This window comes from Rosa rugosa, chromosome 2, assembly GCF_958449725.1.
Source record: "Rosa rugosa chromosome 2, drRosRugo1.1, whole genome shotgun sequence".
Classification (NCBI taxonomy): Eukaryota; Viridiplantae; Streptophyta; class Magnoliopsida; order Rosales; family Rosaceae; genus Rosa; species Rosa rugosa.
In genome coordinates, this window is record NC_084821.1 from 10,518,726 (window position 1) to 10,542,701 (window position 23,976).

The 23,976-nt window shown below is 40.2% G+C and overlaps 1 protein-coding gene and 2 long non-coding RNA genes across 3 annotated transcripts; 1 reads left to right on the forward strand and 2 right to left on the reverse strand.

Annotated features, from left to right (window-relative positions):
• Positions 1-3,204: 3,204 nt before the first annotated feature.
• Positions 3,205-11,213, forward strand: LOC133727822 (phytyl ester synthase 1, chloroplastic-like). The gene is made up of 14 exons (XM_062155223.1): positions 3,205-3,541; positions 3,656-3,707; positions 3,901-3,956; positions 4,146-4,304; positions 4,419-4,526; positions 7,062-7,141; positions 9,033-9,154; positions 9,329-9,437; positions 9,628-9,758; positions 9,857-10,226; positions 10,357-10,470; positions 10,701-10,786; positions 10,900-11,009; positions 11,133-11,213. Exons 1-14 carry the CDS (start codon positions 3,226-3,228, stop codon positions 11,192-11,194), a joined length of 1,875 nt encoding a protein of 624 aa, XP_062011207.1. The 5' UTR covers positions 3,205-3,225; the 3' UTR covers positions 11,195-11,213.
• A 19-nt stretch (positions 11,214-11,232) lies between these two features.
• LOC133727824 (uncharacterized) lies at positions 11,233-13,730 on the reverse strand. Its single transcript, XR_009855372.1, has 3 exons — positions 13,147-13,730; positions 12,396-12,471; positions 11,233-11,461 (listed from the first exon to the last, which is right to left on the reverse strand). It is a non-coding gene; the product is annotated as an uncharacterized LOC133727824 (long non-coding RNA).
• Positions 13,731-18,422: 4,692 nt separating this feature from the next.
• On the reverse strand, positions 18,423-20,920 carry LOC133727823 (uncharacterized). Its single transcript, XR_009855371.1, has 3 exons — positions 20,337-20,920; positions 19,586-19,661; positions 18,423-18,651 (listed from the first exon to the last, which is right to left on the reverse strand). It is a non-coding gene; the product is annotated as an uncharacterized LOC133727823 (long non-coding RNA).
• Positions 20,921-23,976: the final 3,056 nt, after the last annotated feature.

Genomic DNA, 23,976 nt, shown 5'->3' on the forward strand with positions numbered 1-23,976 from the left:
TCAGCTAGATCCAGGCCATCCATCCGCTAAAAAACGACATCACACGACAGCTGTACACGTGCCCCACGATCGTACTTACTCTCCGGATTAACCGAGGCGTCGCCTCAGTTACAAAAACGATAATTACTCGCATTAATGACGAAGAGACGGCTATGCTAGGAAGCGTACACCCGCACGCCAACCCAATACACAATAGCCATGTGTCGAGAACTATCAGACGAAGCGTCTATCCGAAGTAACCGTCAACAAGCAGGCATACCAATCGTCGAGATAATCTCCGCTAAGCGCATCACCGCTAGCGGAACTTCTCTCTTTTCATCTTGCAAGCAAGACAGTTCCAGCTAAGCACAACACCACTAGCGGGACGATTCCCTCACCTTGTAAGCGACAGTCCCCGCTAAGCGTAACACCGCTAGTGGGACGACTCCCTCACCTTGCAAGCGAGACAATCTCTGCTAAGTGATACACTGCTAGCGGAACTTCTCTCTTTTCATCTTGCAAGCGAGACAGTCTCCGATAAACGCATCACCGCTAGCAGAACTTCTCTCTTTTCATCTTGCAAGCGAGACAGTCCCCGCTAAGCGTAACACCCCTAGCGGGACGACTCCCTCACCTTGCAAGCGAGACAGTCTCCGCTAAGTGCAACACCGCTAGCGAACCGCTCCCCCCTTCATCTTGCAAGTGAGTCCCCGCAACGCAGCATACCGCTGACCTCCAGCGGAGGGACTTCCGCCAACGGCGACTCCCGAGACAACTCCTCATAATGACAACGACCGCCACGCGAAGTTGCAGTCAAGCCATGCTCCTCCAGGGCAATTAAGGGGCACGTCAACAGTCTTCGACGGCCCTAATCAGGCACGTTGACCCCCGCCACTCAGGTATCAAAGATTGGGCTCGCTACCCAACATCCTCTGCTCTGCGCAGCTCCCCTCAACAAACAATATACCTGCCAAACGACGGTCAATCTTAGCCGAGGAGTGGGGGACTCCCTGGAGGGCCTAGCAGCGGCCCACCCGAAAGGGTATAAAGCGTTCGCTTAGAACAAATCTATGGCTGAAAACGCACTGACGCTAATGTTGACTGTGCAAGACTAGCAGAAGTAACGCTTCAATACCGCTAGGCAACTCCCCAACCAAGATTGCCCTCCTTGACTGGGGACTTGGGGGACTTGTACTTACATAAGCATTTGCCAAGCATAATTAGCTGTAATAAGCCACGCTCATGCTACCGCCAGCAGTACCAACAACCACCAACGGTGTGACCTACGGAAACACAGCCAAGCAGGCTATCCCCGGCTCATCCCCAGATCTCCGCGCCAAGATCACCTCGCTGAAGCATCAGAAGCTGGGAACTGAAGCATATCAGTCCCACATCGAAAACAAGGGAGAGGTCAGCCTCTTCCCCGACCACCTACAAAAGGTTCACTCCTCTCTTCATTAATTACGCATTTACTACTTACCTACTGTTATTCTGTCAACACAAATACATTGACTAACTTAGGCATCGGAGAAGAGAAGACCGTCAACCGCAATCTCCCTCTGACCCCCATTGTATTTCATTTGACAGATAGCGGGAGTCACAAAGAATTACAAGTAGCGGTCCGCCCATCGGACCAGCGTTAACCGAGATTTAGCTACCGCTGAATCTTAGACATTAACAGGTAGGAAAAGGGAGGTTGAAAATCCTCGAGAAAATAAAAGAATTAAATGTACTGAAAGCGGGAATTTTTATAAAAAATTTACCTTGTTTTGGGGTCGCCGGAAAATTGGCATGAAAAAGGGTCGCCAGAGGTGGTAGGAAAAATCGTCGGTGGTGTCTGATGCTTGCTAATAGAAAGGCTCACCGAGGGGTCAGTGGAGGGCTAGCGAGGGGTTGGCGAGGCTGTTGTGCGAGGGCGCTAGGGTTGGCGAGGCTAACCTGCAGGCAGATGGCGCTGGGATGTGCGAGTACGTGCGGGGGCTGTCGTTGGCAAGGCTAACTGAGGGGTCAGCGAGGGGTTTGCAGGCGAGGGCGCTCGGTGCTTGTGCGCTGGCCAGGCTAACCGAGGGTCGGGTCAGTAAGGGGTCTGCAGGCGAGGGCATGCGTGGGGTTGTGCGAGGCTGTGCAGAGGCGAGGCTAACTGAGGAGTCTGCAAAAGAGGGAGCGCGCTGGGTTGTGCGAGGCTGTGCGGGGGCGAGGCTAACATAGGGGTCAGCGAGGGACGCAGAGGAACGCGGGGAGGCAAGCACAGGGGTGTACTGGCAAGGCTATCCAAGCGAGGCTAACAGAACTAGTTCAGGTTTTCCGATGGCAAATTCGGGGTTTTTCCGGCTGGTTCCGGTGGTTCCGCCGCCGGTTCTAGACTCCTGGAATTGAGGGCTTCAAGGTGTACGGCGAAGGTAGCTAACGTTTGAAGGTTACGATTTTAGGGTTTTAGAGTTAGGGTTTTGTGCTGATAGCGTGTTTTAGGAAATCAGAAATTAAGAGAGAATAAGCTGTCTTTCATTGAGAATAGGGGTCTCTTTATATAGAGGATTACAACCAGAGAATATGAGTCTTAAATGGAAACTGAATCATACATTGAATAAGATATCTCCGAGAATATCTGTAAGACTAACTTTATTACAACTTGGACAATTAAGTAATCAGAGTTTGAGCCAAACACACAAACTAGGTGTCCTTAAACATATTTAAAGTTTTCAAACCGTCTATTTATGTTAGTGTAAGTGTACGTCGGTGTTCTAAATTCTAGATATGCCACTGATTAGAGAATAAATGACAGCTCTATGCGAGTTTTGGGCAACCTAGCTAGATACTGCAAGGAGCCGAGATGATTTGGGCAACCCCAAATAACTTGCATAGCTCGACTCCAACAAAGGGGGGCTAACTTTTTCAATTGCAAGTTCAAGGTACAATTGGATAACTAAATAGGTGGTAAACCATGTTTTAAAATTAATTATAGACAAACAGGCCCCAAGAGAGCGGCAACACGCTTTCATTACCTTGATCAAACTACTCCGCATTTCCGGAACCACCTTCCCTCTCCTCTCCTCTCCTCACTACTCATTACCAGTCGTGTTGTCGAAGTCTCCGTGTCTGAGTGACTATATTAACTTGTTCAAACTACTCTTGCTTTCTCGATCACCACCGGCAAATTAATATATATATATATATAGCTACTTTGCCTCTCACTAATTACACACCAAAAACGAAGCCAGACAAGGAGAGAGCCCAGAACACTAGTTCATGGCCTCCAACGCCCTTCCTCTCTTCCCCTGCCGCTTTCCGTCCATTCTCCGACGTAATTTGACTTCGTGTTTCTCCATTATTCCATCTAGGATGACTAGAAGGTTAGCCGTCTCCACACGCCACACCATGTCTGGCATGACCGGAACCGGGGAGAACCAGAGCCAGCCTTTGGAGGAAGAGCGTGTGAGCTTAAAGCATTTTTTTCAGCAAGCCAAGGATCTCGTCTCATCGGACATCGGACCACCTCACTGGTTCTCGCCTTTAGACTCCGGTCACCCCTTACATGATTCCCCCCTGCTTCTCTTTTTGCCGGGTACGTAACTAATAATAACTCAAACTCAATGTACTCCGCTTTTTTCTCTTCAAGTGCTGTTTGCGAAAGCTTTCAATTTTATGTAATTGTTTTATTCAACTCTAAGTTCTGCAGGAATTGATGGCACTGGACTTGGGCTTATAATGCATCATAAGAAACTTGGAAAGTACGTTTTAATTAACGTCGACTGTTCTTTACAGAATGTCTATTACATATAGTCTCTGTTTTAATTATTTTATTTTATTTTGGTCCCAGCTAACTTCTCAAGGAAATAGTTTATTGCCTCTTTCTATTATTAAGTGCTGATTGAACTACATTCTAATTAGTTGCCCAGCCTAATTTATACTTGCTGTTTGAAGGATTTTTGAGGTCTTGTGCTTGCATATTCCTCCCAAGGATCGAACACCATTTACAGGTTCTAGCTTCCTTGAGTTCCTTCTTTTTCTATGATATATGTAGCATTGGCACTCTATGTGGTGTGTTGCAATTTGGATTTGCTTCACTCGGTCATCCCATATATGTGACTGTGCTGCATGCAATGAAAATCACAATAGGAGATCAAATTATTTTGTAATTTCTCTTTTTCAAATTTCTAATGTGACAGACCTAGTGAAGCTGGTTGAGAGAAAAATTCGGTCAGAGCATCATTTCTCACCTAATAGACCAATATATCTTGTTGGAGAATCTGTTGGAGCATGCCTTGCACTATCTGTGGCATCCCTTAACCCTGATATCGACCTTGTTCTACTTTTAGCAAATCCTGGTAACATATATTTGTTCCTTCATATTAAGCCTTTTTAATGCAAGTATATAAAAAGAGGATATTAAATTGATGCAATTTCTCACTAAATTTAACACCTACGATAAACATTTGCAGCAACGTCCTTCGGCAGGTCACCACTTCAACCCATATTACCTTTACTGCAGTTCATGTCCGAGTTATTATCCAATCTTAGTCTTCCTCATGTACTGAGTTCAATGGCAGGTGTGCTGTCCTTGTTCCATAATTCCATTTACTTTTTACTTGTGTCCGGAAAGATGGGCGGAGCTAGGAATTCGTTCATACTTGTTGGTTCATTTGTGTTTGTAGACAACCGATCTAGGATGTCAATCTAGTTTATTTCCTTTATTTATTTATTTTATTTTATTTAATCATGAACTGATATGTGATTTGTGTAATCTACACTTGTTGCACTTAGTTCAAGTGAATTAATGGCTCAAAATTTCTGTGCATGTAACAGAAAGTACCTATATGTTTATTGGAAAATGATTTGTGGCCTCAATGAGGCCTAAGATTTGTGGCCTCAATCTTAGGTGCCATGTCATGTCACCTACACACATCAACTATTTGTCAAATCATGCTATGTAACTTTTGAGAAAAATACTATTTTATCCTTCCAAAATCTAATGACTATGTTATTTTGGCTTTCTAAAAAATATTTTAGTTTTTTTTTTTTTGTTGTATTTTTTCTTTTCATTACACTCATGCTTAGATTTCAATAACAATTTTTTTCTCCAATCAAGAATAGAAAATTTTCATGTAATTCAGTCAATGGATTTGCACATACATTCGATCACAATAGATTTGCTTAACACATGTATATGAATTCAACCTTTGTTGGATTCTTATAAATTTTGAAAATATATATAGTGTGAAAAATACATATTCATACGATTATATATACATTCTTTTGTTCATTTTTTCTCTTTATGTAGCTAGGGTTTAAATGTTATATTTGAGTTCCCCCCCCCCCCCCCCCCCCCATATATTTAGATTGTAGATGATAATTAATGGCTGCTACTAATATGAAATTTTTTCTTACCTCTTAATTTAGACATGTGTATTTTCCAAAATCAATTTATTAATGCTAGTTTTTTGGATGAAATTAATCAATGTTTGGAAAGAAAAGTTAATGCCTATTTCTTGACACCTAATTCAATATATTAATACTATTTGGAAAGAAAACTTATAGGAAAGAATTTAATTAAATTAAGAAAAATATTGGTCAAATAATTTGTAGACATATCTCTTAAATTAATACATAATGGGAAAAAAATACAAACAGTACCCAACCTAAGGCCCACTCCGAATTTCTATACCCAAGGTTTCGAAACTATCACAATGGTACCCCAAATACCTTGCCCGACCCAATTTTAGTACCTAAAACACTGTTGGCCGTTACAGCGTTAGTCAACTGTCAAACTTTGAGGGGTATTCTCGTCCTTTCACTAGATTTCTTCTTCTTCCTCAAGCTCTTTTCGTTTTCTTCTTCCTCCCAACTCTCCCATCATCTTCTCCAGACCATTGCCAAAAGAATGAAACCCAGAATTGGGGCAAATTAATTTCATTTCTTGGATGCGGCCTTGTTGCATCACCCATGTACGTGATCGAGGGTGGGCGCGTGTGGGAAGGTTGCAGGCTTGCTGCGCTGGGTGGGCTACGCAGGCTAGGGACGGGGGGGCTGCTGATGCGGGGGCAGCAACGCGGAGGGGTATGTGCGCGCAGAGGGGGGGGGGGGGCTTCGAATTGTTCAGGTTTAGGGTGGGGCTTCAAATTGTTCAGGTTTAAGCTTTCTTTGACCTTTGATTCAAAAACCCCATTTTTGAGGTGGGTGAAGCTTCATGGGGTCGAACCCATCTCAGTCTCTTTCTTCATCAATCCAATGGTCCATTTCGCTCACTTCGTTCCACGTCACCACTGGTTCGATCAATGGATCATCATCATCACTGTCTATAATGCAATAGAGAAAGCTCGCAGCTCTGTGAAGAAGAGAAGAGAAGGGACTCAATTGAGATTTGAGGATGGCTTCGTTCATCGAAGCCTCGTCGACGTCGTAGAGTTCAAGTCCTTGAACAATTCGAATAGAGGAGGAGGCCGGCTGTGGGGCTTCAAGGCAGGGGCTGCTGCAAGGTCGTTGATAATGGTTAAGGGAAGAGAGAGAGAGAGAGAGAGAGAGAGAGAGAGAGAGAGAGAACAGAGGTAATATATATATATATATATATATATATATATATATATATATATATATATATATATATATATATAAAATAATGAATTAAATATGAAAGGACGAAATTGTCATTCAATATATGTCACCTGTCAAACACCGTTACTGAGATAACGGCTCCAGGTACTAAAGTTGGGTCGGGGTCCGAACTTCAGGTACCAAAGTGATAGTTTCGAAACCTTGGGTATAGAAATTCGGAGTGGGCCTTAGGTTGGGTACTGTTTGTATTTTTTTCCCATACATAATTAATAGCTTATCTTTTTTTTTCGTCACCTAATTAAATTTATTATTGTAATTAATTCACCCCCTAACATCTAAAATGAAGTATAAAAGGGTAGAGTTGGTGTTGCAATAGTATGATGTGGCAAGATAGATTATGTGGAATTAAAAATAAAATTTATATTTGCTTACATGACATGACACCTAGGATTTGAGGCCACAAATCTTAGGCCTTATTGAGGCCCTATATCATTGCCCGTATATTAATCTGCACTTGTTTTGCATGCATATAGGTGCGATGATGGCTGATTTAGAGAAGGGCGTTGAAAGGCTATCGCGGGATCTTGTTGCACCATCAATAACTTACCTCTCTGTAAGACACAGCTTCGAAACATTACTCTCACCCATAAGACCACTTTATATATACTAGCCTTCTTGCACGCGCATACGCGCGTGCAGAAGGGCCGCGCTCACGCGTGCGAATTATGTTTTTAACCGTGGTATGGTTCGCATGTGCATCACATCATTCATTTCTAATAAAAGCCAAGTGCCTAGAATTGACAAAATATTCTAGCAACCTTACAATTAATCAAGATTTGATAACTTGGCCTCTTTACATTCTCTTTGGTTTTTTTCCTTCCTTTTCATGCTTCTTCAACCGTTTCTTCTCGGCTTCATTTGTTTTCTCTTCTCATCTCTTTGGTTTTCTCCTCCCCCTCTTCTTTTGTTTTTTGTTTTTTTTTTTTTTCTCTCTATTTTCTGCAATGACCCAAATGATCTCACTATGAGAGGGATTTTTTCTAAAGGAGGATCAGAACAAATGTGTGTTCAAATCAGCATTAGTTACTTAGGTAGTGTATAATCATATTAAAACAAAAGTGAAAAGACATTACAGACCTGGTTAAGTCGAAAGATTATTTGTCCAAAGAAAAAAAGTCCAGGCAGGCCATGATTATTATATATGCAGTTCATCATTATACCAATGAAGGGGCTACCAAGGCAGCAACTCCAAACCTCATAAGGCAATAACATAATTAAGGCAGAAACATAATACCTCTAACCCCTTCCCACTACATTTAATTAAGGCTTATGAACTGAAATTTCGCCATGATCTGAAAGCAGGGACACATCGCCTGGCAATCAACTTTTTTCACTTGTGGATTGCCTAGAACTATTCTGGAAATAATAAGAAGCATAATTAGGCCAAACAACATATATAAGATAAAAGAACGGAAAAAGATATGCCAAGAAGTACCTATAGGCTAACAAAGAAGAACCCATACCCTAAAATATACAGAAATACATACAAAGAAGAACCCATCAACCAATATATACACCATCTACCATTCACAGAATCAAAATCATTCAAAAACACAAAAAAAAAACCATTCATAATATCATCGGTACTTCTGAGCAAAGTAATTGCCCTCCCCTCTTGATCAAAGTATACTACCAGTCCACTCTAATTTCTCCAAAATCACAGGCTTTTGTTTATCCACATAGCATCCTTGATCCTCTTCCTAGTGGATCATTCTTGTGGACATAGCCTCCTTTATCCACGATAGCCTCCTAATTGATCCTCTCTTGCAATACAAAATTGGTTGGCAAAGATTGACGCACCTAGAGGCTAATTGCCAACCCTTTCGATACATAAAGCAAAGGCATACCTTATTGGTTGAAGTAAGGACTTCATGTGGATTGAATCGTAGAGTAACAATTATCAAACTGTCAGCCAATTTGATAATAATTTTCTCCTTTTTTTTGGGTTTGATTATGCTTTGCTCTCCTTTCTGTGTTTGTTTTTTACTTTTGCAAGAACTGTAAATTGGGAGATGGGTGAGAACTGATGTAGCCATATGTACTCCGATAAACTCCCACGTCATTTTGAGTCTTCGCCTGCGTTGAGATCGTGCCCTGGCAGTTCCCCTGAAGTCTGGAGATCGTGTGAGATTGCGGCATTTTTTATTATTTTTTTCTCTTCTCTGCCGCAGCATTCTCTTCCCGTGGTTTTTGTTTTGCCTTTGATTTTCAAAATTACCATCATATCCTTCATACAATATTTACATGTATGTGGAGTTTTAATAAACTGTGGACATTATAGGTACTTCAAAAATTTAACCATTCTGTCAGGAATTGGCTTAATTAATAAATATATATATATATATATATATATATATATATATATATATATATATATATTATGTGATTTTATTTTTCAAAAACCGAGGTAAATCTTGTGAAATAGAATTAATGGTTATTTCCAGGTTGTTGCTGATATCTTACCCATAGAAACACTTCTGTGGAAGCTACAAATAATTAATTCAGCTTCTTCGTATGCCAATTCACGCCTCCATGCTGTAAAAGCTCAAACCCTGATACTTGCCAGGTTTTCCTTAAACTTCCGTAACCACTTCTGGCAATATTTTCATGTGAGATACTGGATAATCATGCATCATTCCATTTTTATTACATGTGACAACTAACAAGAAAAATTTGCTGCATTACCCTATCATCTTTTTAGAATGATAGTGCTGATTTCACTTTTTTATCTGTTTATTAGTGGAAGAGATCCATTGCTACCTAATCAAGAAGAAGGTCTGAGACTCCAACGGCTGCTTGCAAATTGTGAGATCCGTACATTTGAAGACTCTGGCCATTTCCTCTTCTTGGTAGGATAATCTAATCATGTGCTAGTAGAAATCTGATCCTGTTCTCGAATGTGCATTAGTTTCTCCTCTACTATTAAGTTGTGACGTTTTATACAACCAGATGTTTCTGAGCATAAATTACATGTACTCACACTTGAATATTTTGTAAGTTTCACATCTATACATATATTTTTCATTGAATTTTTTGCAGGAAGATGCTTTTGATTTGGTAACTGTCATCAAGCAGGTTGGTGTCTATCGTCGTTTAAAAGAACGAGATTTTGTTCTAGATTACATACCACCATCACCTTCTGAATTAAAAGATGTACTGGACAGATACAAGTGGGTGATACTTTCCTGGCCTATATGGTATTTATGCATCCTAGCTAGGCTTTATTTTTGTTTTTCTTTTCCAATATTGATATTTAATGAATGTGTAGATGGATTAGCATAATTATGAGCCCAGTGATGCTCTCAACTTTAGCAGATGGGAAGATAGTGAGGGGCTTTGCTGGGATTCCTTCAGAGGGTCCTGTAGTGTATGTCGGTTATCACATGTTACTGGGATTTGATACCTTTCCACTGGTAAAAGGGTTGTTGGAACTAAAAGACATCCATCTGCGAGGGATAGCACATCCAATGATGTTTATGAAATTGAAACAAGAAAATTTAATTGAGTTGCCATTTTCCGATGATTTCAGACTTATGGGTGCTGTTCCTGTCTCGGGAAAATGCTTTTTCAAGCTACTCTCTGCAAAGTCTCATATCCTACTCTATCCTGGTGGAGTGCGTGTGGCTCTTCACAGGAAGGTACTGAATTCACTCTCCCTTATTGTTTCTTTAATTTGTTTTTTAACAATGCCAAGGACATAACTGGATTAAATTTCCGTGCACTTGAAAATTTAAGTCACTAATCAGTATTGTAACTTGCACTTTTCAGGGGGAAGCATATAAGCTATTTTGGCCTGAACAGTCAGAGTTTGTGAGGATGGCAGCTAGATTTGGAGCCAAAATCATACCCTTTGGTGCTGTTGGAGAAGATGACTGTGGTGACGTAAGGACACAAACCTTATTTTATCTTTTCTTTAATCTTGGGGGTTACTGTTTTATCAAAACTACACTTACTGAATTGGAGTTGTCTAAGTCTACTCTTAAATACATGTGAACTCTGCATGCCCTGCTTATGTTTCACTTACCAGTTCAAAGTTATATCTATTCTCGATTGCTTGTTAGTTGTTACCCATTATGGTCAGATAACAGTTGTGTTTGGTTTCTTCTCGTAAGGTATTATTTGATTATGAAGATCAGATGAAAGTTCCTTTCCTCAGGAAATATATAGAAGAAATATCGGATGAAGATGGAAAACTGAGGTACTAGATCTGTCAAGATATCGTTCCATTATTGATTTCCTTAGACCTTCCATAGGCATGCATTTTCTTAGAATGTATTCTCCTTGGATGTTGATGTGATATTGTGACCATAGGGCTACCATTGATGGGGAAGTAGGAAACCAAGCTGTACACTACCCAGGAATTCTACCGAAATTTCCTGGCCGGTTTTATTATTGTTTTGGGAAACCAATTGAAACAGAAGGTAAGCGTTTCAAACTATAATCAACGACGGACTTTTGGGAGAGGACTTGTTTGACACATTAATTGTATTGATACTCTAGGGTGATTATGTACATTGTCATGTCACTCATGTGAATACATGCAGGGAGGAACCAGGAATTACGAGACAGGGAGAAGGCTCAGGAATTGTCACGCCCCGAATTTTAAATACAATTAAAATCCGAAACATGAATTATACAACTTAATAGAATAAACGTCCTGAATTTTTTTCTCACAAACAACCACACTTCACACCTCTCAATATTACAATAAATCAAATCCTCAAGTTAATTATTACAACACACTCTCACCAAATCAAATTGTAAGGCTCAATGAGCTTAACTCACCTCACTATTACAAATGCTGTAAAACTATAACAAATACTCTAACCCGCTCGATCACCGCCCTGATTCTCCTGACCTGCAGGATTACCCGCTACACCGTTTGAATAGTGTACCGGGATTGCAACAATACAAACCCGGTAAGCTTTTTGCAAAGCTCGTATGAGTAAATGAAAGGATTGCACGATTTAAAGTAACCAAATCAACTCATGCATAAATTTAACTCAAGTATTTTCTTTGCATAATAATTGAAGTGTACAATGTCACTTCAAGCATCAATCAACTCACATCTCAACATGACTACTCAAAAACAAACAACTGTTTACTCAATATATACTCACAGGCTTATGATTTATTTATATAAATCATCCCATGCAGTATATTATACTTACAGGCTTATGATTAATTAGATTAATCACCCCATTCAGTATATCATACTTACAGGCTTATGATTAATTATATTAATCACCCCATTCAGTATGTCATGTCATACCCAAGGGCATATGATAACTCGTTTATCCCCCAAGCAGTATGATGGCAGACAGACTAGAGCTCTAACTGTATCGTAAAGTGTCACCTGGGCCAAGGTTCACCTTACGAATGACTGCTTTTCTCAATTCACTCGACTCCTCATTTAATTCATCTCAACGACTCAACTATCGCACTTTACTCAATTACCCATTATCATAGACAACACAACATCTAAGATAAATCACATATTCCAAAGGGTAATGCTCAAAATATAACTCAGTAAATTACACCATCCAATATATATTCCACGTAAATATATATATACGTAGTCACCCACACAAGAGTGACCACTAATACCAACTATAGTTTACATGCAATAAAATCTAGAAATTCATTTTTATAGTTTAAATACATTTTACTTACCTATGGACCGTAGTCGATCAAGTCCATATAATTTAAAACAAATATTTATTTTCATAAAACAATTTCCACAATTTCTCAATTAAATAAAATCACCGAGTTTCGGTTCGTGAATGAACCATGTGCGATTTACTCACCTCGATATTCCCGCTGCGTCTTCAATTCAACACAATACACACCGAAATCGTTCACCCAAGGGAGACCGTCAATCACCTAATCACACATGACCTTAACTTAGCCAATAGCTCAAAAACATACTCAAACGACAATCCAACGGTCGGATCGAAATTAAATGATGATCCAACGGTCGGATCCTCACGGATCGCCTTTAGGATCACCCCCCAAAAATCATCACGAAGATCCAACGGTCAGATCTTCCTGAATCGTCCTTACTAACATCTTCACAAATTTATACAAAAATCCGACGGACGGATTCTCACGAATCGCCTCCCTAATCACCGTTTTGCATTTATACGAAGATCCAACGGTCGGATCTTCGCCCATGACCACACAAAGCCACTGGGACAGTCATAAGATCATCGTATCAAAACTACAAGTCCATCTGACGGTCCTAACTTCACATATCACAAATCTAACGATCGAAATCGATCGAAACTTAAAAATTCATAACTTCATCATACGATATCCAAAAATTATGAATTATATATGCAAACGATCGTATCGACACGTAGAACACAAAAATGGACAGAAACTGTCCTTGGGGTGTCCGGAGGTCGCCGGAAACCACCATCACAGTGGCGGCACAGCCACCCATCCGAAGTCAAAATTAGACAAAACTCCCAACATCAAAGTCCTTCAACTCAACTCCAATTTCACTTTTCATAACTACACCAAAGTCAGATTATAAGCCAAAAAGTAGAATTTTACCTCGCAAGTTTTGAAACCCGAAGAACCCTAGTTTCCCAATCTTCAAAATTCGATCACCCCGGATCAAATCGCTGCAAGCCTTCTTGGGGATAGCTTCTACTTCCTCTGGGCTAGAAAAGCCCTCAAAGAACTCGAGCTATAGTGGCCGGAGCTGGGAGAACCAAGGTGGCGAAGGAAGACGATTTCCAGCTCGGCTGTGCGGCTTCTCGGTCTTCTAGCGGCCACCACGATGGTTATCTCAAGTCGATGTCTTCTGGAAAGTTGTAGAAAACTTCACGGTGAGAAAAATTGCTTTTGGAATCAGGTCGATCGGAGGCCTGTAGAGGAAGATATGGCCAGACAAAGTAGAGCCCAGAAAAAGTGGGGAAGAGCGATTTCGTCTCCGACGAGGCTCTCTTCTCGACCTTGTAGAGCCTCAAACAGCTCGTATTTCACTTCGATTTCTTCTACAAACTCGTAAAGGGGGTCGAGACCAGAAAAACCCACTTTGTTTCACATCAATCGGTGGCCGGATGAGGAAGAACGAAGGTGACGAAGGGAGGGGGTCGCGGCTGGGCTCGGGAGAGAAATGGGGAGAAATTTCTGGAGTTCCAGAAATTCTGTCCTCATTTGCAATATTCGGATTTTTTTTCATATTTATAGAAAATCCCAAATTTCAAATATTTGTAACTTATTCATACGAACTCCGAATATTACGTTCCATATGTCCACGAACTCGTATCGACGCGCTCTACAACTTTCATGAAGGAAGTTTTCCCAATTTCCCAATGTATAAAAAGTCAACTCCTTTGACCCCCCTAAAACGTTCAGTTTTCAAAATAAAATCGCTCGAACTAATTCCACACTCCTCTAAGCTTCGTACTCGTGTCCACGACCACGAAATCATTTCCAAAACGTCATCGGAAATTAACTTGAATTTTTCGGGTATTACAATCCACCCTCCTTAAAGAAATTTCGTCCCGAAATTTAAGCGCAAGTTAATTGCTCTCGATTACGGTTAACCTAACCATCGAATCTCCATCCTTTCCAAAGCTGTAGTAATCTACAAAGCCACAGCCCTTTGTATAAAAATACATTCCTAAGGCCACAAATTCTTTCATCACAAAAGTAAACTCACACAAAATCACCACATGGATCCTCACATAGATCTTCACATAGATCATCTCATAGATCATCACATAGATCTTCACATAGATCATCATCCTGTACTGGCATACAAGCACAGTAAACATTCTCACAAAGCGTTTCGCTACTCAATTAGCATCACGGTAAATCTCTATAGTAAAACTTAAACATGCACTATTCTACACAACAATAGAGATGCATCACTCAAAACAAATCATCCCCAAAAGCATGCCAATAAAATCTGACACCCAGTGATGATGACTTGGGCTTGCTCAATCCTTGGGCTAAGCATTAGGGCTGGCCAATTGGGCCGAAGAAACCGAACCATCCACATTTCGAACCGGCCCGAACCAATTTGGGTTTAACATTTGGGCCTACCATTTGGGCCGAACAATTGGGCTTAACATTTGGGCCTACCATTCGGGCCGAACAATTGGGCTTACTATTTGTGCCTACCAATCGGCCGAACAATTGGGCTTACTATTTGGGCCTACAAATCGGCCGAACAATTGGGCTTACTATTTGGGCCTACCAATCGGCCGAACCAAACGCATTTTGAATAGGCCCAACCAAATTTGGGCTTACTATTCGGGCCTACTATTCGGCCCACAACTTTTTAGCTCGGCTACGGTATGAAATTGTACATACCGTATATACGTATACATACCGTACAGACCGTATATACGTATGCATACCATACAACTGTATATACTTATGCATACCGTACAGACCGTATATACGTATGTATACCGTACATACCGTATATACGTCCGTATATCAAGCATATACGAGATCCAAAAATATTTGTAAGAGGTAAGGTTCGAACTCCCGACCTCGAACACGAAGGTTTTGCTCCCAACCACTGAAGCAAGAGCTGCCTTCATTAATATATGCTCACGTGTTATATTTATTATGTCATAAGCGAACATAATAAAAATAAACGAGAGGCAAGGTTCGAACCTCTGACCTCTTGTACAAGAGCCTTGCTCTTCAACCACTAGAGCACCAGCTGCTCTCGTTACTATCCATGCAACTTCTTTCATTTATTCTATCATAAGCGATAGAATAACAACAAACTGTCGGTACACTCCACGTGCCACGACACGTCTCTTCCGTGATTTACGGAAAGCAAATCACTTTCTGCTAAAGCTGTCTGCCACAGCGTCTCGAGGTTCGGCCTGTCCCCTTACACGCTCAACACGCGCCAACAGCTTTTCCGGGTTTCGGGGCGACTTTAATCCAACGCGTGGATTCAAATTCTGAGATCGTTCATCCAACGGTGGAGATCTGCTCACCTTGTTCTATAAATAGGTGCATTCTGGAGACGCGACTGTTCACTCCAAAGGAAAAGAAATTTTCTTCCGAGCTCAAGCCTTTCTCTCTCAACTCTTCAGCCTTTCTCTTCTCAAATCCCCAGTTTTTCACTCTCAGATCTTCAATCACCAGTTCAACAACTCCAATCCTTCTAGCAAAATCTCCCTCAAACACTAAACCATGTATTCCTCGATTTTCACATCCTCTCACTCCATGACCCAAGAGCCACGAACTCTGCAACTAATGGAGCTCCAAACCCCGCAACAAATGGAACCACAACAACAGCAACCAACAGAGGAGGGAGGAAACACCCAAGCAGCTGGAAGTAGTGCCAACATGGATTTCTGGCGAAGCCGTACCAGGTGGATTCCTACTCCAGAACAAATAAGAATCCTCAAGGATCTTTACTACGTCAAGGGATTTAAGTGCCCAACTTCAGAGCACATTCACGAGATCTGCCTCCAGCTGAACCAGTATGGACATGTTGAGGGTAAGAACATTTACTTTTGGTTCCAGAACGTCAGGGCTCGAGAGAAGCAGATGAATAGGTGTAATCAGGCTGCTCCAGTGCCCATGGGAACTAGTTCTCTTGGTACTGGTAGATCCATTGATCTCAATTTTGGGTCCACTGGTGCTGGTGGATCCATCGACATCAATTTTGGGCCAGCTGGTGGATCCATTGACATCAATTTTGGGTCCACTAGTTCTACTGATGATGGTAGATCCATTGATCTCAACTTTGGTTCCACCTATTCTACTGGTAATGAAGGATTTCTTGATTTAAATTTTGTTTCATATTCTTCCTCACACTTCAACACTAATACCAGTACAACTCTTTTGGCACAACAGGAGGACAAACATCCCTGCAACAACGAGGAGGAGATCACCAGGAGGTTCAAACTCTTCCTCTGTTCCCCGTGCACGGCGAGGACGTCTTTGGTAACCTGAAGGCTACTTCCGAGGAAGGTAGCGCTTTTGGTTACTATTCTGGTGGCTCAGGCGGTTACCACAGTGGCTCAAACGTTTCTCTTGAGCTCAGCCTCAACCCATCCGGAGCTGCTGACTAGGCTTAGTATAGCATAGTCCTCGTTTCCCTTTTTGTAATATAAAATCAATAAGATTGTGTGCATGTTTTCTTTTTCTTTTTGTTTAACCACAACAACACCAAGGATCGAACCTTGGTCACTTAATACTCTTTTCAAAACCATCGAGACTCTGCTGCACACATCTTTCAAAATGATTTATCACAAACAATCAATTAAGTTGCACAGAGGTCTAGCTAGCATCCTCTGAGTCAAACCAAACACAAACAATTTCGTCGCTAGAATTCAGGGATTAATAAAGCTAAACACTTCCCATTCAGAAACACCTATAGAGCACCAAACTTAACACCTCTTACGCTCGTGATCTTTAGAACTAGAACACTAACATATCCTTCACTGGGCAGGAAAGTACATGTCTCAAAAGAATGCTACAAATTCGCTCCAAGTCATTATCGATAATTCATATCCTTAGTACCAAATCTAATCATGGTCATGTTTCACCTTAAAGAAGGAACATAGCCACATTCTTCTTCTTTCTCAATACAGTACCCTCATGGAAAAATACTAGCTCTAATGAATCTCTACTCAAGTAAACTCTCACCTTGAACTTTCAACTCCTTAAGTTCAGTTTCATCCAATAAGGCGACATTAATATAGGTATCTAACCTGGTATCACCTCGATAACAAACTCCACCACCCTCCTTATAGATAACCTAAGTATCTCCAAATTACCTCACTACACTCAAAAATTTATATCAATCTCTTCCCAAACCACAGAGTCAAGAATCCTGTTCAATGGCTAACACCTTAACCAAGGTGAGTTCTATCAAATGGTTACATCACACAACTACCACTAAAGCACTACAAGCACTGCCATAAAAACTGTTATAAAATAAACACTACTGGCACCACCACAAGGCTGCCATATGCACAAGTCTGCTATAGACATCAGGGAAAAAACCCATACTTTTACTCATAACTTTTCCTTCTAAAAGTTCATCACGTAGTGTATATAAAATCACCACACAACCTTCTCAGTCTACACTAAGAATTCAATCTCACACAAGGTCAGCATAATTGCCTCAGAGTCACTTTAATCACGTATCACATGTCAATTACCAAAACTCCACTAAGACGTCTCTTTATAAAACAAGATATCTAATCCTTGATACGTACACCTCATCTAAACATCTGTACGTCCAACTTAAGAAGACAAAATTTATAACAATTCATACTCGTATCCACACTAGGTACGTGCATAGGTCCACACCATGTCCTCAACCAAACACTTCAACAATCAAAAGAACCTCATTTCCATAAAACAATCCTCGTTGACTTAACAGAGTTGAATCAAGAGGTTCCTATTCCTCAAGGATTGTAACTTGCGGCCACTGAACTTATTCCCATACGAACCTACAAGACAACTGTAAGGTTCTAAGTACAACCCCTTCGAATATCCATCACCTAAGGAGTATAGTATGCTTGGCTAATACTTGTATGACACTTAAAACACAGTATAAGTCAAATACAAATTCATATTAACCAAGTCAATACTATAGGGAAGGTATTCACGTTCCTAAAACGACCTAGCGGCCTAAACAACTCCCAACACTCACGCATACCCAATGACTTAGCCAATACCGAAGAGCACACGATGGGGATCCGCTGCAGCCGGGCCATCACTCGGAAGGTATTGACACATCACCAAATATGCACCTTACGCTCTGATACCAAACTGTCACGCCCCGAATTTTAAATACAATTAAAATCCGAAACATGAATTATACAACTTAATAGAATAAACGTCCTGAATTTTTTTCTCACAAACAACCACACTTCACACCTCTCAATATTACAATAAATCAAATCCTCAAGTTAATTATTACAACACACTCTCACCAAATCAAATTGTAAGGCTCAATGAGCTTAACTCACCTCACTATTACAAATGCTGTAAAACTATAACAAATACTCTAACCCGCTCGATCACCGCCCTGATTCTCCTGACCTGCAGGATTACCCGCTACACCGTTTGAATAGTGTACCGGGATTGCAACAATACAAACCCGGTAAGCTTTTTGCAAAGCTCGTATGAGTAAATGAAAGGATTGCACGATTTAAAGTAACCAAATCAACTCATGCATAAATTTAACTCAAGTATTTTCTTTGCATAATAATTGAAGTGTACAATGTCACTTCAAGCATCAATCAACTCACATCTCAACATGACTACTCAAAAACAAACAACTGTTTACTCAATATATACTCACAGGCTTATGATTTATTTATATAAATCATCCCATGCAGTATATTATACTTACAGGCTTATGATTAATTAGATTAATCACCCCATTCAGTATATCATACTTACAGGCTTATGATTAATTATATTAATCACCCCATTCAGTATGTCATGTCATACCCAAGGGCATATGATAACTCGTTTATCCCCCAAGCAGTATGATGGCAGACAGACTAGAGCTCTAACTGTATCGTAAAGTGTCACCTGGGCCAAGGTTCACCTTACGAATGACTGCTTTTCTCAATTCACTCGACTCCTCATTTAATTCATCTCAACGACTCAACTATCGCACTTTACTCAATTACCCATTATCATAGACAACACAACATCTAAGATAAATCACATATTCCAAAGGGTAATGCTCAAAATATAACTCAGTAAATTACACCATCCAATATATATTCCACGTAAATATATATATACGTAGTCACCCACACAAGAGTGACCACTAATACCAACTATAGTTTACATGCAATAAAATCTAGAAATTCATTTTTATAGTTTAAATACATTTTACTTACCTATGGACCGTAGTCGATCAAGTCCATATAATTTAAAACAAATATTTATTTTCATAAAACAATTTCCACAATTTCTCAATTAAATAAAATCACCGAGTTTCGGTTCGTGAATGAACCATGTGCGATTTACTCACCTCGATATTCCCGCTGCGTCTTCAATTCAACACAATACACACCGAAATCGTTCACCCAAGGGAGACCGTCAATCACCTAATCACACATGACCTTAACTTAGCCAATAGCTCAAAAACATACTCAAACGACAATCCAACGGTCGGATCGAAATTAAATGATGATCCAACGGTCGGATCCTCACGGATCGCCTTTAGGATCACCCCCCAAAAATCATCACGAAGATCCAACGGTCAGATCTTCCTGAATCGTCCTTACTAACATCTTCACAAATTTATACAAAAATCCGACGGACGGATTCTCACGAATCGCCTCCCTAATCACCGTTTTGCATTTATACGAAGATCCAACGGTCGGATCTTCGCCCATGACCACACAAAGCCACTGGGACAGTCATAAGATCATCGTATCAAAACTACAAGTCCATCTGACGGTCCTAACTTCACATATCACAAATCTAACGATCGAAATCGATCGAAACTTAAAAATTCATAACTTCATCATACGATATCCAAAAATTATGAATTATATATGCAAACGATCGTATCGACACGTAGAACACAAAAATGGACAGAAACTGTCCTTGGGGTGTCCGGAGGTCGCCGGAAACCACCATCACAGTGGCGGCACAGCCACCCATCCGAAGTCAAAATTAGACAAAACTCCCAACATCAAAGTCCTTCAACTCAACTCCAATTTCACTTTTCATAACTACACCAAAGTCAGATTATAAGCCAAAAAGTAGAATTTTACCTCGCAAGTTTTGAAACCCGAAGAACCCTAGTTTCCCAATCTTCAAAATTCGATCACCCCGGATCAAATCGCTGCAAGCCTTCTTGGGGATAGCTTCTACTTCCTCTGGGCTAGAAAAGCCCTCAAAGAACTCGAGCTATAGTGGCCGGAGCTGGGAGAACCAAGGTGGCGAAGGAAGACGATTTCCAGCTCGGCTGTGCGGCTTCTCGGTCTTCTAGCGGCCACCACGATGGTTATCTCAAGTCGATGTCTTCTGGAAAGTTGTAGAAAACTTCACGGTGAGAAAAATTGCTTTTGGAATCAGGTCGATCGGAGGCCTGTAGAGGAAGATATGGCCAGACAAAGTAGAGCCCAGAAAAAGTGGGGAAGAGCGATTTCGTCTCCGACGAGGCTCTCTTCTCGACCTTGTAGAGCCTCAAACAGCTCGTATTTCACTTCGATTTCTTCTACAAACTCGTAAAGGGGGTCGAGACCAGAAAAACCCACTTTGTTTCACATCAATCGGTGGCCGGATGAGGAAGAACGAAGGTGACGAAGGGAGGGGGTCGCGGCTGGGCTCGGGAGAGAAATGGGGAGAAATTTCTGGAGTTCCAGAAATTCTGTCCTCATTTGCAATATTCGGATTTTTTTTCATATTTATAGAAAATCCCAAATTTCAAATATTCGTAACTTATTCATACGAACTCCGAATATTACGTTCCATATGTCCACGAACTCGTATCGACGCGCTCTACAACTTTCATGAAGGAAGTTTTCCCAATTTCCCAATGTATAAAAAGTCAACTCCTTTGACCCCCCTAAAACGTTCAGTTTTCAAAATAAAATCGCTCGAACTAATTCCACACTCCTCTAAGCTTCGTACTCGTGTCCACGACCACGAAATCATTTCCAAAACGTCATCGGAAATTAACTTGAATTTTTCGGGTATTACAGGAATTGTATTCACAAGTGAAATCAGAGGTTGAGAACTGCATTGCTTATTTGCAGAAAAAAAGAGAGAGTGATCCTTACAGAAGCCTTGCATCTCGGCTACTCTTCCAGGCAAGACATGGCTTTACAGCTCAAGTTCCTGCATTTGACATCGATTAATGCTGTGCTCAGATACAAGGATCATGAACAAAATTGGTTTAATTTCCTTAGACATTTAAAACATGTAATACCTGCAACAAGTTAACAACTATATATACCATTTTATTTCACCAGCAAATATAATTGTTGAATGTCGGTGGACACCTAACCAACCTACCAGTAATCTGAAGGTCCACAGCCATCATCAGAGGTAAAGCTTGAGGCAATCCAAAACTACATCCTTAAAATAAAACCACCAAAACTCATTCATTCAAGCGAATCAAGCGTCAAACTGCTTGAACCTCCAAAAGCTTGAGAATGGTGGCTGCCATTAATGTATAGTGTGTGTGTGACCAGTGCAGAGACTACTTTCATTCTCTTAATCTCTCATATTCGCATTCTATGGCAGGTTAATGAGATTAGGGACCTCCGCCTATGTGCTCTGAACTCTGATGTGACCCTACACATTGTGGATTATAGTATATGACATTGCATTTATCCTTTTCTTCCCAAAGTAAAAACTTTAAGACATGAGTAAGTGATGCTGTTTCTTTCTCTCTTTAAAAGAGACTTAACAGGATACATTACTAGAAAATCCAACTTAACAACCTCAATCAGAAGAGAAAACACTAACTTAACAACCTCAAACAGAAAAGTGTAAGAAGCTCAAACGGTTATATGTGCCAATAGAAACTAGAAAGAGCTAGAGGAGATTTTATTCAACAAATTACACAGATTTTACTTATATATATGCATAATGAGGATTGAGGATTATTGTCATTGGACCTCTTTATTCAATTTCTTTTCAGAATACCTGTTTATGCAGTCTGTGGAAGTAGAAGCTCTAAGGTAAATCGCCACTGAATTTTCCCTGCCTCGGGCAATTTCAATCATGTTCAACATAGCGAAACAACCCTTTCCAAAACCCATACTTCATCTGCTCTCCTATTCAGATATCATCATCTTCTGGGAAAAGGCAACAAAGCAATAAGCATGACCTGGTATCCTCCCCTTTCAGGAAAGCATAACTTAACTCTATGCAATTGAAATCATCTCCCTCGTCACCAAGGTTGGCAGTTTGAGACATCTCTAGTGATCGAGCTGCCTCTTTCCTTTTGTCAAAATCTTTATCTCCAAGGGTTAGTGCAACTGGTAGACCAGCACATTCTATCTAGCTTATCTGCCTTGCTGATTTCTTCACTGACTTGTCTTCTTGTAACTGTACTCCAAAATAAGCATCAAATGTACTCAATTTGTTGGTTACTTTGAGGCCACATCAGAAGTAGAGATGCCGAAGTAGGTATATTGTATCAGCAATTACTGTTGTTTACATTGAACTTTTTTTTTTTTTTTTTATCTATGGAAGTGATTCTGCATGTTACCCTTTTTTTCGGAGGAGGGTGGGGTTGGTTCAATTCAACATGTAAAGAATTTCACCCTCTGCCCAAACACCTACTACCAATATTTTTTTCCCCACTGCTTAATTCACAAGTAGTCACTAGTCTTATTATTCTGCCCACTTCTTGTTGCTCAATTTAACTTTTCTGAAAGCTAACTCTTCAAGATGCCCACAAAGATCAAAATGATAAATTATGTGATGAACATCTCAAGAAAAAGATCACATGTATATAACACATACAAAAGCATCCTAACACCATGACTTAGAGCAACTTCAATAACTTCCACATAGTTGAAAGTACCACACTTAATAGCCAATTGAGGTATCTTCTTCCGGGCCATAGAAACTCTCTTTCTGTTTCTTATAAGCACATCAGTTGTCATAAAGTAGCCTCATGCATGCCTTCCCACCATGTAACACATTATCAATTTGAAGAAAACAAGTCAACAATTTAATTAGTTTCTCAGCAATGTTGACATTACCACACTCATTGATATAATTGGAAAAATTCAGCTAGCATGCAGCAGAATTGAAAAGCAGAAGCTAAACTGCAATGTGAGATCAGAGTAATAAATCATCAAGATAACATGAAAATGATCAAATAAATGATGAGTAAAGGACCCTGTTTTCAAATTCTCTTTCAAATTTACATTTTTTTTTTAGCAAATTATATATGTTATGTGCCTACTAGCACAGTAATGAACAAAAAAATCATCATGGACATTAAGGGGGGTGTATTGTATTTGGATTTATGTGGACTTTTTTTAAATGATAAATTTTTTCAAAAGTCCATGGACTCTATAAAAAGTTCATAGACTTCTATTGATTTCTTAAAACCATTGACTTTTTAGCATAGACTTTTTACTGATTTATAAAAATCTACAGACTTTATATGAATGACTTCTATAGACTTCACAATATTTACAAAAAAAAAAAAAAAAAAAGCTAGTTTATGAGTACTCAGAGAATAGAATACAATGCAGTAGCTATGTTAACTAATGTCCATTAGCGTAGAAATCAGAGAAACTCAAATAATGTTATGAAACAAATGTATAAGAAAATAAAGGAAAAACCTCCAAATGTAATCAACCAAAAGGTACCAAAAATAAGAGACGGGGGAAAAAAAAAAGTTTCATGCTAAAGAAGCAGACGTCTCTGAAACAATGATATGAT

Excerpts from the sequence above, each read along its gene's own strand:
- LOC133727822 (XM_062155223.1), top strand. The coding sequence starts at position 3,226 with ATGGCCTCCAACGCCCTTCCTCTCTTCCCCTGCCGCTTTCCGTCCATT. Across the intron at positions 4,305-4,418 it reads TCTACTTTTAGCAAATCCTG|CAACGTCCTTCGGCAGGTCA; the intron begins GTAACATATATT and ends AAACATTTGCAG. Across the intron at positions 9,438-9,627 it reads CTGGCCATTTCCTCTTCTTG|GAAGATGCTTTTGATTTGGT; the intron begins GTAGGATAATCT and ends AATTTTTTGCAG.